Genomic DNA, 17656 nt, shown 5'->3' with positions numbered 1-17656 from the left:
TTTATTGGAAAATCAAAAATTTTTTATTAATTTACTGGATTTCATATACCTAACAATCCTTGAAACAATTATCAACAGCTGCAACACAAACCACATGCAAAATGAAAAACAGATGCCCCAGACAGCTCCCCACCTCATGGCACACACTTAATAAGGAACAAAATCAGGATGCTGACATAACTTGCTTTAAGCATGCAAAGATTCCTGCAGGGCTCCCTGGCAATCAACCTCTCTGCACCCTGGGGCTGGATACTTCAAAGTCTTTGTTCTGTCATCAGGTTTGAAGTCAACATGGCAAGTTAAGGACAAGTTAGATGAGATCCCCCTAGTTCATAACATGAGTTCCTCTTGCTCTCCAGTGTTCATCCACAAGTATACGGCCCCATCCCCTATAAGAGATGACTTAAGCATCGCAATGGGGAAACAGCCTGCCAGTCACATGGGCAGATTCTATATATTTCCAAGTCCAGCAGCCACAGGACTGAAAACCACAGAGAACTGACAGCTCAATCCTCAACTGAAAAATGTGTTGAAAGGGGATCTCTCAGGATAGACATTTTGATTTCACAAGCTGGCCCATTTTGGCCCAAATATACCAAATAGAAATGTCATGTAACATCACTGCAAATCCAGTAACAAGATACTAAGAGTACCCGAGAACCTGGGGTTCTCTTTCGGCCATCCAGAAGGTGAGGTCAGCCAGGAGGGTGCCCACTGGTCTCTGACCAACTGATCTGCCAGAGGAAAAGCTGGTCGGTATCCAAGATGCATCAGATCCAATCCCAGGGGTTCCTAGTTCTCCTTCTGTGCCTGCTGTAACCTCTTGGCCACAGCAGTGATCAGTGCTGCCCCTTTTCCACTGCCATCTTCTGACAGCATGAATGTCACATCACATCGAGGGGCTAGTTCCTTCACAGTTTCCTGCAATATTCTAGAAAAGCTATGAAAAAGAGAAAGAAACATCATCAGCCCTTCTGTGTAGAATCAGCACATTTATAAATGATCACAATCTAATTTCTTTAGCTTCTTCCCTTTGGTTTGCTTTTCAAGGCTCTAAACAGCTTCTTCTTCTAATTTTTTTTTTTTTTTTAGACATGGTCTCACTCTGTTGTCCAGGGTGTAGAGTGCAGTTGTGCCATCACAGCCTACTGTATGTAGTCTTGAGTTCCCAGGCTCAAGCCCCCCAGTTCAGCCTCCCATGTAGCTGGGACTACAGGTATGCACCATCATGCCCAGCTAGTATTTGTAAATTTTGTTCATTTTGTATTTTATTTTATTTATTTTTATTTATTTATTTTTATTTATTTATTTATTTTGAGATGGAGTCTCGCTCTGTCGCCCAGGCTGGAGTGCAGTGGCCGGATCTCAGCTCACTGCAAGCTCCGCCTCCTGGGTTTACACCATTCTCCTGCCTCAGCCTCCCGAGTAGCTGGGACTACAGGTGCCCGCCACCTCACCCGGCTAGTTTTTTTATTTTTTTTATTTTTTAGTAGAGACGGGATTTCACCATGTTAGCCAGGATGGTCTTGATCTCCTGACCTCGTGATCCGCCCGTCTCGGCCTCCCAAAGTGCTGGGATTACAGGCTTGAGCCACCGCACCCGGCCTGTATTTTATTTATTTATGTTTGTGGAGATGGAGTCTCCCTGTGTTGCCCAGGCTGGTCTCAAACTCCTGGGCTCAAGGGATTCTCCTGTCTCTGCCATTACAGGCATGAGCCACTGTACTCAGCCAACTTACATTTCTTGAGCTCTGTGTGAAGCACTTTACATGTGCTAACTCATTCCAACCTCACACATTTAGCCCTATGTGGTAGGGATTATTAGTGCCAGCCTTTTGTGGATCAGGAACCTGGGGTTTAAAGAGACCAGCTAACATTCCCACACCGTATTACCAGGTAGCAGAGGCACCAGGGCTCACACCTTGTCTGTCAGATTGAATAGGTGGCTTGACCACACAGCACTCCTTTCCCATAAAAGGACAGGGATGCATCTTCCCATGCCATGGCTGAGGAGACTATGCCACGTCCACACTTGGCCACCAGTACCTCTGCTGGCCCACCCACCACACCTCTCGTGAGCACTCACTGAGGGTGCAGCTTGTACAGGGTGCCGTCCACACCCACAGTGATCCTCAGGTGCTCCAGCCCCTGGTCTTCTCTCCTTTTTTCCACTATAGCGGCCAGGCCAGCACCACAGAGCTGGGCCGCCCTCCGGGACACAGCTCCGCACACCTCCTTCACCACAATGCTGTCCTCACATGTGCTGTCCAGGCCCAGCTGCTGCAGAATCGTCCTGACCTGGAGGAGTGCCAGCCGATCGCTGCAGGCAATAGAGCAGGGAGTCAGGACCGGCTTCCCAGCACCCTGGGATGTGCTCAATGCAACCCACAGCCTCCCCATTCTTAGATGCCCTTGCAGGAGTGGGGAGAAATTGACCCAGGCAATGGCTAGGCTGGAGCAGAAAGGCTTAGGAGTCGAGACTCAAGAAGGTCCACCACCCCTGGAAGTTCCATCAGCTTAAAAAAATGAAGTGTGAATGCCTCTGGTGTTCAGCATGTTCATATCTATGATCTCACTAGAAGCCACATGAGCTGCAGCAACCAACACACCAGGTACCCGTTTTTCAGAAGGGGAGGCTGTGGCTCAGCCTGCTAGAGCTGTGCCCTCTCGTTAGAGAGCAGGGGCTCAAATTCAACCCTTTTCACACCACCTCTCGTGCTTTGCCACAAATCGTGCCAACTCTCATACGCTGGCCCCCTTCAATTGGAGGCCAACTTTCCTTCTATTTAACTTTTTCTGATTCTCTGTATTTTCTTCCCTTTTTCTGATTTCTCTGCTGTTTGACAGTAAGACTGTATTTTCACTAGTAGCCAGCAGGGTACATTCAATGAGCAAGTGAATACATGAATATACAAAATACAATCAGAACCTTAGAGAACCGGAGCCAGGTAGGACTGTAAACACATGCAGCGAAACACCCATCATGGGGCAGGCTGGCTTCAAGTCCAAACCCTGGTCATCTCACAGTGAACTAATGGTACTTAAACGGAGCCCTGACTCCCACGCTAAGCGATGCGAAGTTGTATCCTTGACTGTCTCAGGTAATATTTAGAGAAGAAGAGTGTTATCAAGAAAGACAACTGAGAAACAACCTGTATGACCATACAGGGGATTCAGCAGGTAAACGGTGGTGTAGCCAAACAATAGAATTCTTCGTAGATCTTAAAGATGAGTTTGTAGCCAACACAGTGGCTTACACCTGAAATCCCAGCATTTTGGGAGGCTGAGGCAGGAGAATCACTTTAAGCCAGGAATTTGAGACCAGTCTGGGCTACATAATAAGACCCCAAGACCCCATCTCTAAAACAAACCAAAAAAAGATGATGCCATGGAAAATCTTCATGACATAATGATATAGTGAAAAAATGGATTATAAAATACTATGCACGGTATAATGTTGGATTTTATTTTAATGTTTGCCCTTACCAAGATAAAAAAAGACACACACACACACACACATACACACATAAGAAAATCTATTCAGACATTGGGAGGATTAGAGGTAATTCCTTTTTTTTTGGAGACTGAATTTCGCTCTTGTTGCCCAGGCTGGAGTGCAATGATCTCGGCTCACTGCAACCTACACCTCCTGGGTTCAAGTGATTCTCCTGCCTCAGCTTCCCAAGTAGCTGGGATTATAGCCCCACCACCATGCCCAGCTAATATTTGTATTTTTAGTATAGACAGAGTTTCACCATGTTGGCCAGCCTGGTCTTGAACTCCTGACCTCAGGTGATCTGCCTGCCTTGGCCTCCCAAACTGCTGGGATTACAGGCGTGAGCCACCACACCTAGCTTAATCCTTATTTTTCTTCTTTTGCTTATCTGTAATTTTTAGATTCTCTAAAATGAATGAACAACATTTGTATAGTAAGAAAAAAAGGTTTTTCAACTAGTGTGTCTAAAGAGAAAGCCTGCAATTCCTTCCTGGGCCCAGCCTTTCACAGCTTAGTTCAAGTACATTCCCTTCCTGATCCTCAGAGCAATCCTGGGAGTTAAGCAACAGGGCAATTATTTCTGTTATGAAGCAGGAAACTGGAATTCAAAGAGGTGAAACAACCTGCCTCAGCTCATGCAGCATAAACAGGTTAAGTAGTGGAGATAGATCCTAAAACTCAAGCTCTAAGACTGTAAATTCAGGGACCTTCCCCCTGAGAACACTGTCCCATCCATTTGACAAACTGCTTTGAAATGGGCTGCAGTTAGCACGGCACCTACCAATTCCCATTGGCACTAGGTAGATAATTTTCTTTTTATTCCAGGAAGGTTTTAAAAAACAAAACCTGGCTGGGCGTGGTGGCTCATGCGTGTAATCCTACCACTTTGGGAGGTCTAGGCAGGTGGATGGCTTGAGCCCAGGAATTCAAGACCAACCTGGGCAACATGGTGAAACCCCATCTCTACAAAAAATACAAAAATTAGCTAGGTGTGGCGGTGTGTGCCTGTAGTCCCAGCTACTTGACAGTGGGTGGGAGCAGGGGAGAGAAGCAGTGGTGATCACTTGAACCCAGGAGGTTGAGGATGCACTGAGCTGTGATTGCGCCACTGCCCTCCAGCCCAGGCAACAGAGTGAGGCCCTGTCTCAGAAAACAAAGAAACAAAACAACAACCTGTAGAAATCAAAACATTCAAAACAGACACTTCTTGTGCAGCAGAAGCAAATAATTCTGGGGGTATAAGAGTGTTACCCCCTTGCGCTTGTCTAGGAACAACTTTCCTTTTATTATGGAAAAGAAAAGCAAGGCAAAGACAAGTAAACTTGCTTATCTATTGCTCATGAGGGAGAAGCTGTTTTACACAGCAAAATAGGATCCCTTTGGTCACCAGACATGATGATTTTTAACCCATCTGTTCAGATTGGATGGGGTGAAGACTAGACAGGAGAAGGATGCTGAACACTTGCTAATTAACACCCCAAAAATATATAATAGCTGCTGCTGTTATTGATTCCACCATCCTCTCCTTAAACAATAAGAACTCCCCTTAAACAGCCCATCTGATTTACCTCATTACGTACACCACTTTCATGTATAATGTGTTTTCTTTTTTTCCCCGCTGGAAAGTGATTTTTCACTTGTGGGCATCTGACCATAAAGACCAGGAGAATTAAATGAATGAACCCAAATGGAGATAAAATCCAAAAACACAGCATCAGATAACATCCAGTGCTAGCACAAAAAGCAGTGAAACTGACATATTTGTATATAACTGGTGGTGATGGAAATTGAAACTACTTTTTTTTAAAAAAATACTGCGCCCGCGGCAAAATACTCTTTTAACCAAATGTTTCTACTGCTAACGAAATGATTTACAATATTCCGATGACTATGTGTACTAAAGATACAACTATGGTTACTCACAATAACAGGAATTTATAAATTATTAACTAGACATCCTATACTAAAGGGAAAGTTTAGTAAATTATAGTACAGTAACATAGTATAATATGCAGCCATTCAAAATGATAATTACACCAAAGAGTTGATAGGGGAAAGTTCCTCTTTCTAGAAGTAGTCCAGCTAATAACTGCAGGAATCATCACCATTTACGATGTCTAGTGAAATAATAGATCCAGGCAATATGCATCAATGACTGATAACATCCTAAAAGAAAGAGAGACAGACAGACAACTCAATGCCACCTAAGAAATATTCTTGTCCAGAATTCACTACTGAATCTAACTAAGCACCTGGGTCTAACTAAGAGTTTTTGGGAAATACAAGAAGACGGGAAAATGCTAAATGCTGCAATCCACAAAATCTAGAATACAGGAAACTCATAGGATAAGACAACAGTTTTTTCAACAAATACATGGCAAGGGAAAGCAAGACAGGGAGAGGAAACCCATAGATTAAAAGAGATTATTTAAACATATTAACCAAATGCAGTGTATAAATTTTGTCTGGATACTGATGCAAACAAAAGAACTGTTAAAACCATTAATTTTTGGCAATTCAGGAAATAAGAACACTAACAGGACATTTTGTGAGACTGAGGTTTATCATTAGATTTTTAAGTGTGATAATGGTACTATAGTTATGTTTTATTAAGAACCCTTATATTTCAGAATACATTATGAAATATTTACAGATGAACTGATGTAAGATGTGGGGTTTGTTTCAAATTAACCCAGCCTGGGGATGGGGACAGCAGGACTGTATAGATGAGCCCAGTTTGACCATGAGTTTATTATTGTTGAAAGTGGTGATGGAAATATTGAGCTCACTTTACCTCTGTTTCCACTTTTGTATATGCTTAAGATTTTGTATAATAAAAAACAAAATAGCTGGGCACAGTGGCTCACACCTGTAATCCCAACACTTTGGGAGGCCGAGGCAGGTGGATCATCTGAGGTCAGGAGTTCAAGACCAGCCTGACCAACATGGTGAAACCCAATCTCTACTAAAATAACACAAAAAATTATCTGGGCCAGGTGGCACATGCCTGTCATCCCAGCTGAGGCTGAGGCAGGAGAATCGCTTGAACCCAGGAAGCAGAGGTTGCAGTGAGCCGAGATCACACCATTGCACTCCAGCCTGAGCAACAAGAGTGAAACTTCGTTTCAAAATAAATAAATAAAATTAATTAATTAATTAAAAAAACAAAAACCAGAATTTTAAATGAAAATTTTCATGAACAAACACTGAAAACATAAGACACAGAGTGACAAATGTAATGATTATGATTATGAAAAATGTATCAAGAACTTAAAAGGAGCTGGGCGCATTGGCTCACACCTGTAATCCTAGCACTTTGGGAGGCTGAGGTGAGCAGATTGCTTGAGGTCAGGAGTTCGAGACCAGCCTGGGCAACATGGGGAAACCCCATCTCTACAAAAAATACAAATATTAGCTGGGCATTGTGGTGTGCACCTGTGGTCCCAGCTACTCAGGAGGCTGAGGTGGGAGGATCACCTGAGCCCTGGAGATAGAGGCTGTAATGAGCTGCAATCGCACCACCACACTCCAGCCTAAGTGACAGAGTGAGCCCTGTCACCAAAAAAAAAAAGAAAAAAAAAACTTAAAAAGGAAATATAATATGCAAAAATCAAAATAGCTGTGGTTGAGTATGTGGTTGATTTTTTCAGGAACAAAAGAGGATTATTTTTTAGCCTTAACCTAACTCCTGTGTAACTATTTAGGAAGCTTGGTGGAGGACTTAGTCATTTCTGCTAAACACTCTGAGGCCCAGGCGGGCTGCAGGCCCCAGAGTGCTATACACATGCTCCTCGAGGCTGTGATCCTGAACCAGTTGGAAAGAGAAGAGCAGCCCCAGGAGGCAATCCCTTATCCAGCCAGGGCCTTTCTGTTTTTATTTTTAAACCTCAAATTGGCCCAACCCCAGTGCAGTGGCAGTATACGCCAGTCAGAGCCTTATGATGAACTTGATCACAGGTCACCTTTCAATCTGGGACAGGAACTTGGTTTCGAAGATGCCCCTGGTCCGGAGACGCTCTGAAATCTGCCCTCGGAAGAGAAGACCCTGCTTGGTCAGGTCGATCAGGATCTGCCGCACAATCTCCCCCAAGTACATCCCACTGGTCATTTTCTCGTATCTGTTTGGCGAAGAGGGATAAGGTTGGGGCAGACATGCAAATGCAGAAGACCACATGATGTGAGAAGGCCAGGCTTTGGAACCACGCATGGAGCAAGATCCAGATCCCAGCTCCGCCACATACTAGCTGCTTGATGTGAGCAAGCACTGCAAGCTATCATCTACAAAACAGGGAGATGAGAAGTGCCCCCACAAGACTGTTAGGAGGCAAGCATCTGGGCACAGTGGGCACTAAGCAAAAGTTAGTCCCTGGTCTTGGCCCCAAAGCCAATGCTCATTGGCTTTGTGTTACAAATCTGTTCCACTGGAGATTCTGCTCTGTGAGTTAACACATTGAAACTGTCTGCATGCACCAGGGGTGCTCAAAAGCATTAATTCTCTTCCTCCTTTCTACTGGGCTGTGAGCTCCATGAGGGCTAAGAGAGCAAGAGAGAAAAGGGGCCTCATACTGACCAGGCACTCTGCACAGGATGTGTAACGGTGACACACATCATCATTAACAACAGTGACACAGAGGCAGACTGCCACTGCTTGCAGAGTCAAATGGAAAGCTTTTATGTGCTGGGCTTGGGTTCTCTTCACTGCTCAAGACCTCATCAGTCTAAGGGATTAACACCAGAACAAACAAACAATGGTGGTTTCAAGACAAGTTCAAAGGTGCTGCCCCCTTAAAACCTCAGTCCAAAAATGTGAGCCTTCAGTGGCTGCAGACACACCACTAATTAGAATGAACTGCCCCTTGGGAAGAGCCATGATACTCGGATGCCCCAACTCAGGATTCAGAGGGAAGGTCCCTTCTTTTTGGAGCAATCCCTGCTTCAGCTGGGCTTACCACAACTCACCTGCCTTCCAGTTACAAGATTGGTGCCAAAGGGGAGAAAAACCACCAGGGCCAGTCTCGGTCTTTTCTGAGCCTCTTCCTAGACAACGCTCTCAGTTCAACAGTTTCCAAGGTGTCCATGGCCTAGGCATCCCCTCACATTTCCCATCTGCTCAAGCTCTCAACTTGGATAGCACCCCTAACAATAAATCTATGTTTCCTATTATTTTCTATATTAAGACACTGAGCTTAGTTTTGATAAAGATCATATGGCCTGCAAAACCTAAAACATTTACTATCTGTTCTTTTACAGAGTAAGTGTGCCAACTCCTCTTCTAGGGGACGGGTCTGGGTTAATAATCAAGTTTTAGCATGTGATATGGTTTGGATTTATGTCCCCACCAAAATCTCATGTTGAATTGCAATCCCCAGTATTGGAGGAGGGACCTGCTGGGAGGTGACTGGATCATGGGGGTGGATTGCCCACCTGTTGTTCTGGTGATAGTGAGTGGGTTCTCACAAGATCTGGTAGTTTTAATAGTGTGTAACACCTCCCCCTTCACTCTTTCTTCCTCCTTCTCCAGCCATGTAAGATGTGCCTGCTTCCCCTTCACGTTCTGACATTATAGTAAGTTTCCTGAGGCCTCCCCAGTCATGCTTCCTGTACAGCCTGTGGAACTGTGAGCTAATTAAACCTCTTTTCTTCACAAATTATCCAGTCTCAGGTAGTTCTTTACAGCAACGGGAGAATGGACTAATATCACATGCCAGCTCTATCTCTGCTATCGCTTTCTCTCATAATAACAGAATGCAAGTGAAATCTACTCTAATTTATTTCTTAAGTCATTCATTATCTTCAGTATTTTTCATTGCGTTAGCCATTGGAATACACCTCGCCAGTGATTGTGACCCATGGTAGGACATGATATCATGGTCAAGAACCAGCACTCTCATCCATCACAGGTGGCCACTTCCCCACTCCCAGAGAAGGTCACCAACCTAGTAGCCAGCTCTTGAAGGCCTGAAGATGTTGGCCTCTGAAAGAGACTTACTAAAAGCCCATCTCAAGAGAGGTCACATAGTCACCATGCCCTTGGCGAATGAACATGCTGGCAGCCTCTGCCTCACTTCCAGAACCACCACTAGACCTTATGGGGCCTTATGGTAATTAGAAAAAGGGACTTTTCCCTTTTACCTGTTGCAAACTTGTCATAATATTTTTCTTTTGTTCCAATAGGTATTTCACTGACATTCGACAGCCGTAATAAGCACACAAAGCTATGGTGTCTATGGTACCCCCTTAGGTCTTGTAGTGTTGCTCACTACACAACCCACATAAATGCACACATCCACCCTCTTCACCTCTGCTTGCCAGGATTCAAGGACCCCTCGTCCACCTCCGTGTCGTATCGGGTCCGGATGTCATCTATGCAGCCATTGTCTCCAAATCCTCCCCACTCTGTGTTGATGCACATCTTCCCTTCATCCCCCTCCACCATCTCGATGTTCCTCATGTCCTCCATGTAGCACATGTTGCTGCCTGTTCCTAGAAGGAATTGTGAAGGAATATTAGTCTTCAAAGACACCACCAGGTTTTAGAAAGGCAGCAGAGTGCAGCAAATAAGAATTTAGGCTTGGAGTCAGATAGGACTGGATGTGATTCCAGCTTTACAGTCATAGCTGGCTAACCTTGGGCAGCATCTCATCTTTCACAGGCTCAGTTTCTTCATTTCTGAGAAGGAAATAATACCTGCCTTATGGGTTTGTTATGAAGTGATATTTTTAAGTTTCCTTCCATGGTAAGCATTCAATAAGTGGTAGCTGCCGACTTCATCATCATCATCATCATTACTGTTAAGCCATAGGCACACAAAGCTTCCAAGCAGTCGTAAAATTAGCAGTCAGAGCTGGAAGGGACCATGAGGAATCATCTAGTCTTGGATAAACAAATGCTTGGCATCTGTTAGCCACCCTCTTCTTCCTTGCCCATGACTTGGCCTCAGAACTATTCTCAGCACAGCAGTCCAGGCAAGTATTTTAGTCAATCAACAGGCCTCACCTCTTTGCCCTCCTATATCTAGCCCAATCCCTCCCACAGATGAAGAAACTCAAGTCAGACAGAATAAGCCACCTGCCCAAGCTCACAAAGCAGGTAAGAGTTAGAGTGAGAGGAAACCTCTCACCTGGCATGGGAGATAGCTCAGTACATCCCCACCTCCTTGTTCCACCTGCTGCTTATATCCAGAAAGCCCAGATGATCAAATGGAACAACTTTTCTAGGTTCTATCATTACTTAGCCCGTGCCTGTCACCTGGAATGCCTTTCATCCCCATCTCCACCTGTTCCAATCCTACCCATTCTACCCCTGTTAGAGACAGCATCCCCCTAGAATCTTCCCTTGGCCTTACTGCCAGACTTCTCCCAAAGACCCCTAAAATCCCTGTATCAGGACACTCCTTTCCCCTCTTCTAAGTTTCTTTCCAGCTCCTCTCCTTCCTGTGCATCCTGAGAAGCAGAAGAATTCAGAGAACAGAAGAGGTGCACATTGGAGCCAGAGTGAAAAATCCACAATAGCTCCCTCAGTCCCAGGTCAAGAGGATCCAACTGTAGTCTCCTTCCCCCCATCACAATGGGCCCCAAGGCCCTCATTTAAAAATCTCTTCTTCCTGTGTCATTATCCTTCCTCAACAGAAAGGATGACCTTGGCTTAGGACTCTTAATGGAGAAAGAACTTGGTGACCTGGAATCGCAATTGTAACTTCATCTCTGCCTTGGGCAGAGCTTCTGTATAACGGGACAATGCCCACCCTCTCACATTGTTAAGAAGGAACCATCAACGGATCCAGTGGGATTAGGCCAATGGGCCATGCCTGACCACTTACCTGCAATCAAGCCAATCTCACAATTAGGATCTTCATAGCCACAGGTCATCATGGTCCCCACTGTATCATTCACAACTGCAACAATGTCCAGGTCAAACTCCTAAAAAAACAAACAAACAAACAAACAAAAACCCAGCTCTACTCTGAGTTGAATATGCAAATCAAACAGGCTTAGGAGGGGCGTGTCATTCCAAGGCAGGCAGAGACCAGAGTCACAGGAACTGGGCAGAGGATGGCAGAGCAGAGGGGCCCGGGGAAGGCGGTAAGAGCAGGCATAAGCCTCAACACCACATCCTACGTTTCTCCTCTTGATGGCTTCCCTGAGCATGTCCACCACGTCCTCCCCTTCACAGTCAGTGGCCTTGAAACCTTTGGTCCACCCTATGAGTGTTCCCTGAAAGAAAGGAGGGGAAATTCATTTGAGCAATAGTTTGCTAGGACCACTGAACAACCTCAACATCCAACAGATGCAAGGCACTATAGTTGGCTGCTTGTCAAGTACATGTGCTTTTGCCTCTGCCTCCACCTCCACAGCCCTAACCCTGGGCACAGCAGCATCACAGAGCACCACACTCAGGCAAGGCCTACCACTGAGTGGAATCACTGCAGCAATTCATACTCGTCAAGGGTCAAATCATGTTCCCTGGCCAAGATTACATAGAATAAAGGCCCAGGATCACAGTGATCCTACTTCTTTTTTTTTTGGAGACGGAGTTTTACTCTTGTTGCCCAGGTTGGAGTGCAATGGCGTGATCTCAGCTCACTACAACCTCCACCTCCTGGGTTCAAGCGATTCTCCTGCCTCAGCCTCCCAAGTAGCTGGGATTACAGGCATGCACCACCACGCCCAGCTGATTTTTGTATTTTTTAGTAGAGATGGGGTTTCACCATGTTGGCCAAGCTGGTCTTGAACTCCTGACCTCAAGCAGTCCACCCTCCTTGGCCTCCCAAAGTGCTGAAATTACAGGCATGAGCCACCATGTCTGGCTGTGATCTTACTTCTAACTTAGTCGATGTGATCAAAGGCAAAGCTACCAAATGTTTATCAAAGTATGTTTCACAGTGAAGAACTAGAGGTATCCTACAACTCCAACAGTATGGATCTATCGTCCTGTACCTCAATATGGGACATGGTATACACCCATATCGAATCACACTGTAAGAGAACATTGGATGTGAGAGAAAGATGTTTTCCACACACTGTTAAGTGAAAGCACATAAAACAAATACAGATAGTGAATTATTCTATTTTTATTTTTATTTTTATTTTTTTGAGACAGAGTCTCGCTCTGTCGCCCAGGCTGGAGTGCGGTGGCGGGATCTCGGCTCACTGCAAACTCCGCCTCCCGGGTTTACGCCATTCTCCTGCCTCAGCCTCCCGAGTAGCTGGGACTACAGGCACCGGCCACTTCGCCCGGCTAGTTTTTTTTTTGTATTTTTAGTAGAGACGGGGTTTCACCGTGTTAGCCAGGATGGTCTCGATCTCCTGACCTCATGATCCGCCCGCCTCGGCCTCCCAGAGTGCTGGGATTACAGGCTTAAGCCACCACGCCCGGCCTCTATTTTTATTTTTTAAATTACACTCATACACACATACACTCACACCTGGAGAAAGGACTGGAATAATATATACACCAAAAGAGTTAACAGTGGTTCTCTCTGTTTGCAAAATTATGCCTCACTTTTCCTCTCTCCTTTTTGTTTGTCTATATTTTCTAATTTTTCTTAAAGTAACGTATATGATTTTTATAATACTGAGAAAGTGGTTTTATGTTTGTTTGTTTTTTAAGACAAACTCTCTCTCTGTAGCCCAGGCTGGAGTGTAATGGCACGATCTCAACCCACTGCAGCCTCTGCCTCCTGGGTTCAAGTGATTCTCGTGCCTCAGCCTCCCGAGTAGCTGGGACTACAGGCATGCACCACCATGCCTGGCTAATTTTTGTGTTTTTAGTAAAGATGAGGTTTCACCATGTTGGCCAGGTTGGTCTCGAACTCCTGACCTCAAGTGATCCGCCCGCTTCAGCCTCCCAAAGTGCTAGGATTACAGGGGTGAGCCAATGCGCCTGGCCTGAAAGTAGTAATTTTAATTCTCAAAAGGAAGCCCAAAGTTACATTGTTAGCCTGAGGTAGGAGTTAGTCTAGCCCCGGACTCCATCACCTAGAAAGCCAGGGTGGGGTGAAGGCAGGCAGAGCTGGGGTGTCTAGACCGGGAGAAGCCCTGGGACAGGAAAGGCAGTCAGAAAATCCGATGGCAGCACCGTCAGCCCCGTGACTGGATGCCACCTCATCCTAAGGCCGTTAGCCCACAAGCCCCAGTCTCCCTCCTTCCCTCCATAGTTCTTGGGAAACTGGGCCCCTGGCTGGCTCTTTTCCGGTTGGTATGTGTACAACATTAGAGAGACACTCCCAACTGGGAAACCTCTCTTATTAACTGCAGTTACACAAAACTAATCTATTTTTTGATGTCTCTCTTTTTTTCTCCCCAGCCATGGGTGTCTTTGCTTCTAGCTGCCCACGGGTCTCCCCTCCCTCTTCACTGTGTCTTCACGACACCTTCAGAGCTGCTGGAAGACAGGCCCGAAGGCCCAGTGTCCTGAGTCAGGAGCAGTAGCTGTGTCCTGGCGCCCAGTCAGGACCGCAGACGGCTGCCCACGGCACCCTCCCGGATGGTGTATTAATTTTTAATGGCAGCAGCAATGCAGGAATGCATTAGTAGTGTAAAAAATTAAAATGTTACTGACAAGCATAGAGTTCCCTTCAACTCCCATCCTCCCAATCTGAGAGGTAACCTCTGCCATTAGTTGGATATTAATCTTTCCATAGCTTTTCCTTTCCACTTATTCGTATTTTTTTTCTTTCCCCCCCCCCCATTTCTTCTTTCAGGGGTGAAATTACACATGTTTTTAAGTAAATAAATTCACACTGTGTGTGAACTACTGCAATTTTTTTTTCTAATTCAAGAACGTATCTTCCAGACCCTTCCAGGCCATTTATATGGATCTGCCACATTCCTTCGCTGAGCAAAATATTCCTTGAATATAATTGCACGAAAATAAAACCACGAAACACACCTATAAAACGAGATCTATTTTTGTGATCATTTTCCGATGAGGAAACCAAGGAACAGGGAGATTAAATAACTTGCCCAAGGTCACACAGCCAATAAGCAGAGAAGCCAAGGGTAGCGGAAGGGGGACGAGGGAATCAGTGCTTAACGGGTACAGAAATTCAGATGGAAAAGAAAAAGTTTAAGAGATGGATGGTGGTGATGGCTGCACAAAAATGTGAATGTACTTCATGCCATAGAAATATGTATTTAAAAAAATAGTTACAGTGGGAAATTTATGTTATGTATATTTTATCACAATAAGAAAATGGTACAAAAATAAAAAACTATTTTTTTCTTTTTTTGAGACTGAGTCTTCTCTGTCACCCAGGCTGGAGTGCGGTGGTGTAATCTCGGCTCACTGCAACCTCCACCTCCTGAGTGCTAGCGATTCTCCTGCCTCAGCCACCCAAATAGCTGAGATTACAGGCACCCGCCACCACGCCCAGCTAATTTTTGTATTTTTAGTAGAGATGGGGTTTCACCATGTTGGCCAGGCTAGTCTCGAACTCCTGACCTCAAGTGATCTGCCTGCCTCAGCCTCCCAAAGTGCTGGGATTACAGGAGTGAGCCACTGCTCCTGGCCCTGGACAAAATCTTAGTACGTCTTTGATGCTACCCTTATTATTGTCCTGAGCTCTCTGGTTGACCTGCTGAGCTGACCAGAGTTCTCCCATACATTTAGGAAGCTGTATGCTGCTTTATGCCAGTCTTGGAAGCTGGGCTGATGACAGTCTGTCAGAAAGACAGAGCTCCTCTCCACAAGCTGGTGAGTCTGTCTGTGAAGCGGAGGCCAGGGGTTGCAGAGAATTCACTGCCACGATGTCAGGCCCTGGCGACAGCGCACCCTCCCTCACCACCATTACCAGCATCAGATTCCTCTCGACCTTTTCCAGGCTGAATTTCAATCCTTTGCTGCCTCGAGAGTGAAGGATGATACCAGGATTTCAGTGCCTGCTAGGTGCCGGACACTATGCTATGCATTTTACACACACCAGCTCATTTACTCCTCACCGTATTCCTCCATTTTCACCAATGGGGAAACCATGCCTCAGAGAAGTTAAATAATCTGCTCAAGGTTATTCAGATGGGAAACAGTAGAGACAGGGTTGCAAAACAAGAGCCCACGACCCCAGAGTCTCTGCTCTTGACCACTGTGTTTCCTGACCTTAGGAAGGACACTGAGCCTCTCTGTGTAGCCACATCTGGGCCTGTTCCCAAGCCCCTGAAGAAGGACATGTCCTTGCCCGGACGTTTTCTGTGTGGGCACTGGCAGAGGCTGCAAACTGTCTCTCTCCATCTTCAGAACAGACAGCTCTGCCCCAGCCTCACGCAAAGGCCCAGGCTTACTCGCCCACCGTCAGCACCAGGCCGAGGCCCCATGACCCACTGGAGCTCTGCGGAGTCTAAGAGCTCAGCCCAGTGTCTAGTCCCCACTTCTAAGCTCTACCTCTTGGTCAAGCTAGTTTACCAGAAAAACCATGCAAAAAACACATATTGCTGACCTACCTGAGTCTTAGCTTCCCAGTTAAAAAACCTTTATTCATTACACATAAAGTTAAGCCTGGGTGATTTTTTGTTTTTACACACAGACATGCACACACCACACACACACACACACACACACACACACACACATTTGGAGGTGGGGTCTTACGATATCGCCTAGGCTGGTCTCAAACTCCTGGACTCAAGTGATCCTCCCACCTTGGCCTCCCACAGTGCTAGGATTACAGACATGAGCCACTGTACTTGGCCTGCTTGTTGTGTATGTTTTTGTTTTTGTTTTTGATAGAGATGGAGTCTCTGCTGCCCAAACTGGAGTGCAGTGGTGTGATCATAGCTCACTGGAACCTCAATCTCCTGGGCTCAAGTGATCCTCCCACCTCATCCTCTCGAGTAGCTGGGACCACAGGCACGTGCCACCATGCCTGGCTACGGTTTGTTTGGTTTTGTTTTGTTTTGTTTTTGAGACGGAGTCTCGCTCTGTCACCCAGGCTGGATGGAGTGCAGTGGCGCCATCTCGGCTCACTGCAAGCTCCGCCTCCCTGGTTCATGCCATTCTCCTGCCTCAGCCTCCCAAGTAGTTGGGACTACTGGCACCCGCTACCACACCCTGCTAATTTTTTTTGTATTTTTAGTAGAGACGGGGTTTCACCGTGTTAGCCAATATGGTCTCCATCTCCTGACCTCGTGATCCACCTGCCTCGGCCTCCCAAAGTGCTGGGATTACAGGCGTGAGACACCACTCCTGGTCTGTTTGTTTTTTGAGACATGGGGTCTTACTACGTTGCCCAGACTGGTCTTGAACTCCCGGCCTTAAGCAATCCTTCCATGTCGACCTCCCAAAGTGCTAGGATTACAGAGATGAGCCACCACACCTGGACAACCCTGGGTGTTTTCACCCTAGAATTACAAGAAAGACTTTGTGATAAATGTCTCCATATTTATGAATTATCTATTAAAATGATAAACTATGATGTTCTTCAGTGTCGGCTAAAGTGGTCATGTGATCAATTGCTTCTGAGATACTAATATTAGAAAATAAATGCATTTATTGCCAGACACGGTGACTCAAGCCTGTAATCCCAGCACTTTGAGAGACTGAGGTGGGTGAATTACCCGAGGTCAGGAGTTCAAGACCAGCCTGGCCAATATGGCGAAACCCTGTCTCTACTAAAAATACAAAAGTTGCCGGGCGCGGTGGCTCAAGCCTGTAATCCCAGCACTTTGGGAGGCTGAGACGGGCGGATCACGAGGTCAGGAGATCGAGACCATCCTGGCTAACACGGTGAAACCCCGTCTCTACTAAAAATACAAAAAACTAGCCGGGCGAGGTGGTGGGCGCCTGTAGTCCCAGCTACTCGGGAGGCTGAGGCAGGAGAATGGCGTGAACCCGGGAGGGGGAGCTTGCAGTGAGCTGAGATCCGGCCACTGCACTCCAGCCTGGGCGGCAGAGCGAGACTCCGCCTCAAAATAAATAAATAAATAAATAAATAAATAAATAAATAAATAAAAATACAAAAGTTAGCTGGTGGTAGTGGCAGGTGTCTGTAATCCCAGCTACCTTGGAAGGTTGAGGCAGGAGAATCGCTTGAACCCAGGAGGCAGAGGTTTCAGTGAGCCGAGATCATGCCATTGCACTCCAGCCTGGGTGACAAAAGTGCAACTCTGTCTCGAAAGAAAGAAAAGAAAGAAAGAAAGAAAGAAAGAAAGAAAGAAAGAAAGAAAGAAA

At 45.9% G+C, this 17656-nt stretch overlaps 1 protein-coding gene across 1 annotated transcript in view; it reads right to left on the bottom strand.

Annotated features, from left to right (window-relative positions):
• Positions 1 to 17656, bottom strand: part of HKDC1 (hexokinase domain containing 1) — a 39444-nt gene continuing 21788 nt past the window's right edge. The window contains exons 12-17 of the mRNA XM_023204778.3: positions 11614 to 11709; positions 11316 to 11415; positions 9796 to 9979; positions 7459 to 7614; positions 2087 to 2320; positions 1 to 940 (exon numbers count right to left, since the gene is read on the bottom strand). Of these exons, the coding sequence (XP_023060546.2) occupies positions 793 to 940; positions 2087 to 2320; positions 7459 to 7614; positions 9796 to 9979; positions 11316 to 11415; positions 11614 to 11709 (918 nt within the window). The 3' untranslated portion in view covers positions 1 to 792. The remainder of the gene's footprint in view (positions 941 to 2086; positions 2321 to 7458; positions 7615 to 9795; positions 9980 to 11315; positions 11416 to 11613; positions 11710 to 17656) is intronic.

This window comes from Piliocolobus tephrosceles, chromosome 9 (assembly GCF_002776525.5).
Source record: "Piliocolobus tephrosceles isolate RC106 chromosome 9, ASM277652v3, whole genome shotgun sequence".
Taxonomy (NCBI): Eukaryota; Metazoa; Chordata; class Mammalia; order Primates; family Cercopithecidae; genus Piliocolobus; species Piliocolobus tephrosceles.
This window is presented reverse-complemented; position numbering and strand designations above follow the sequence as displayed.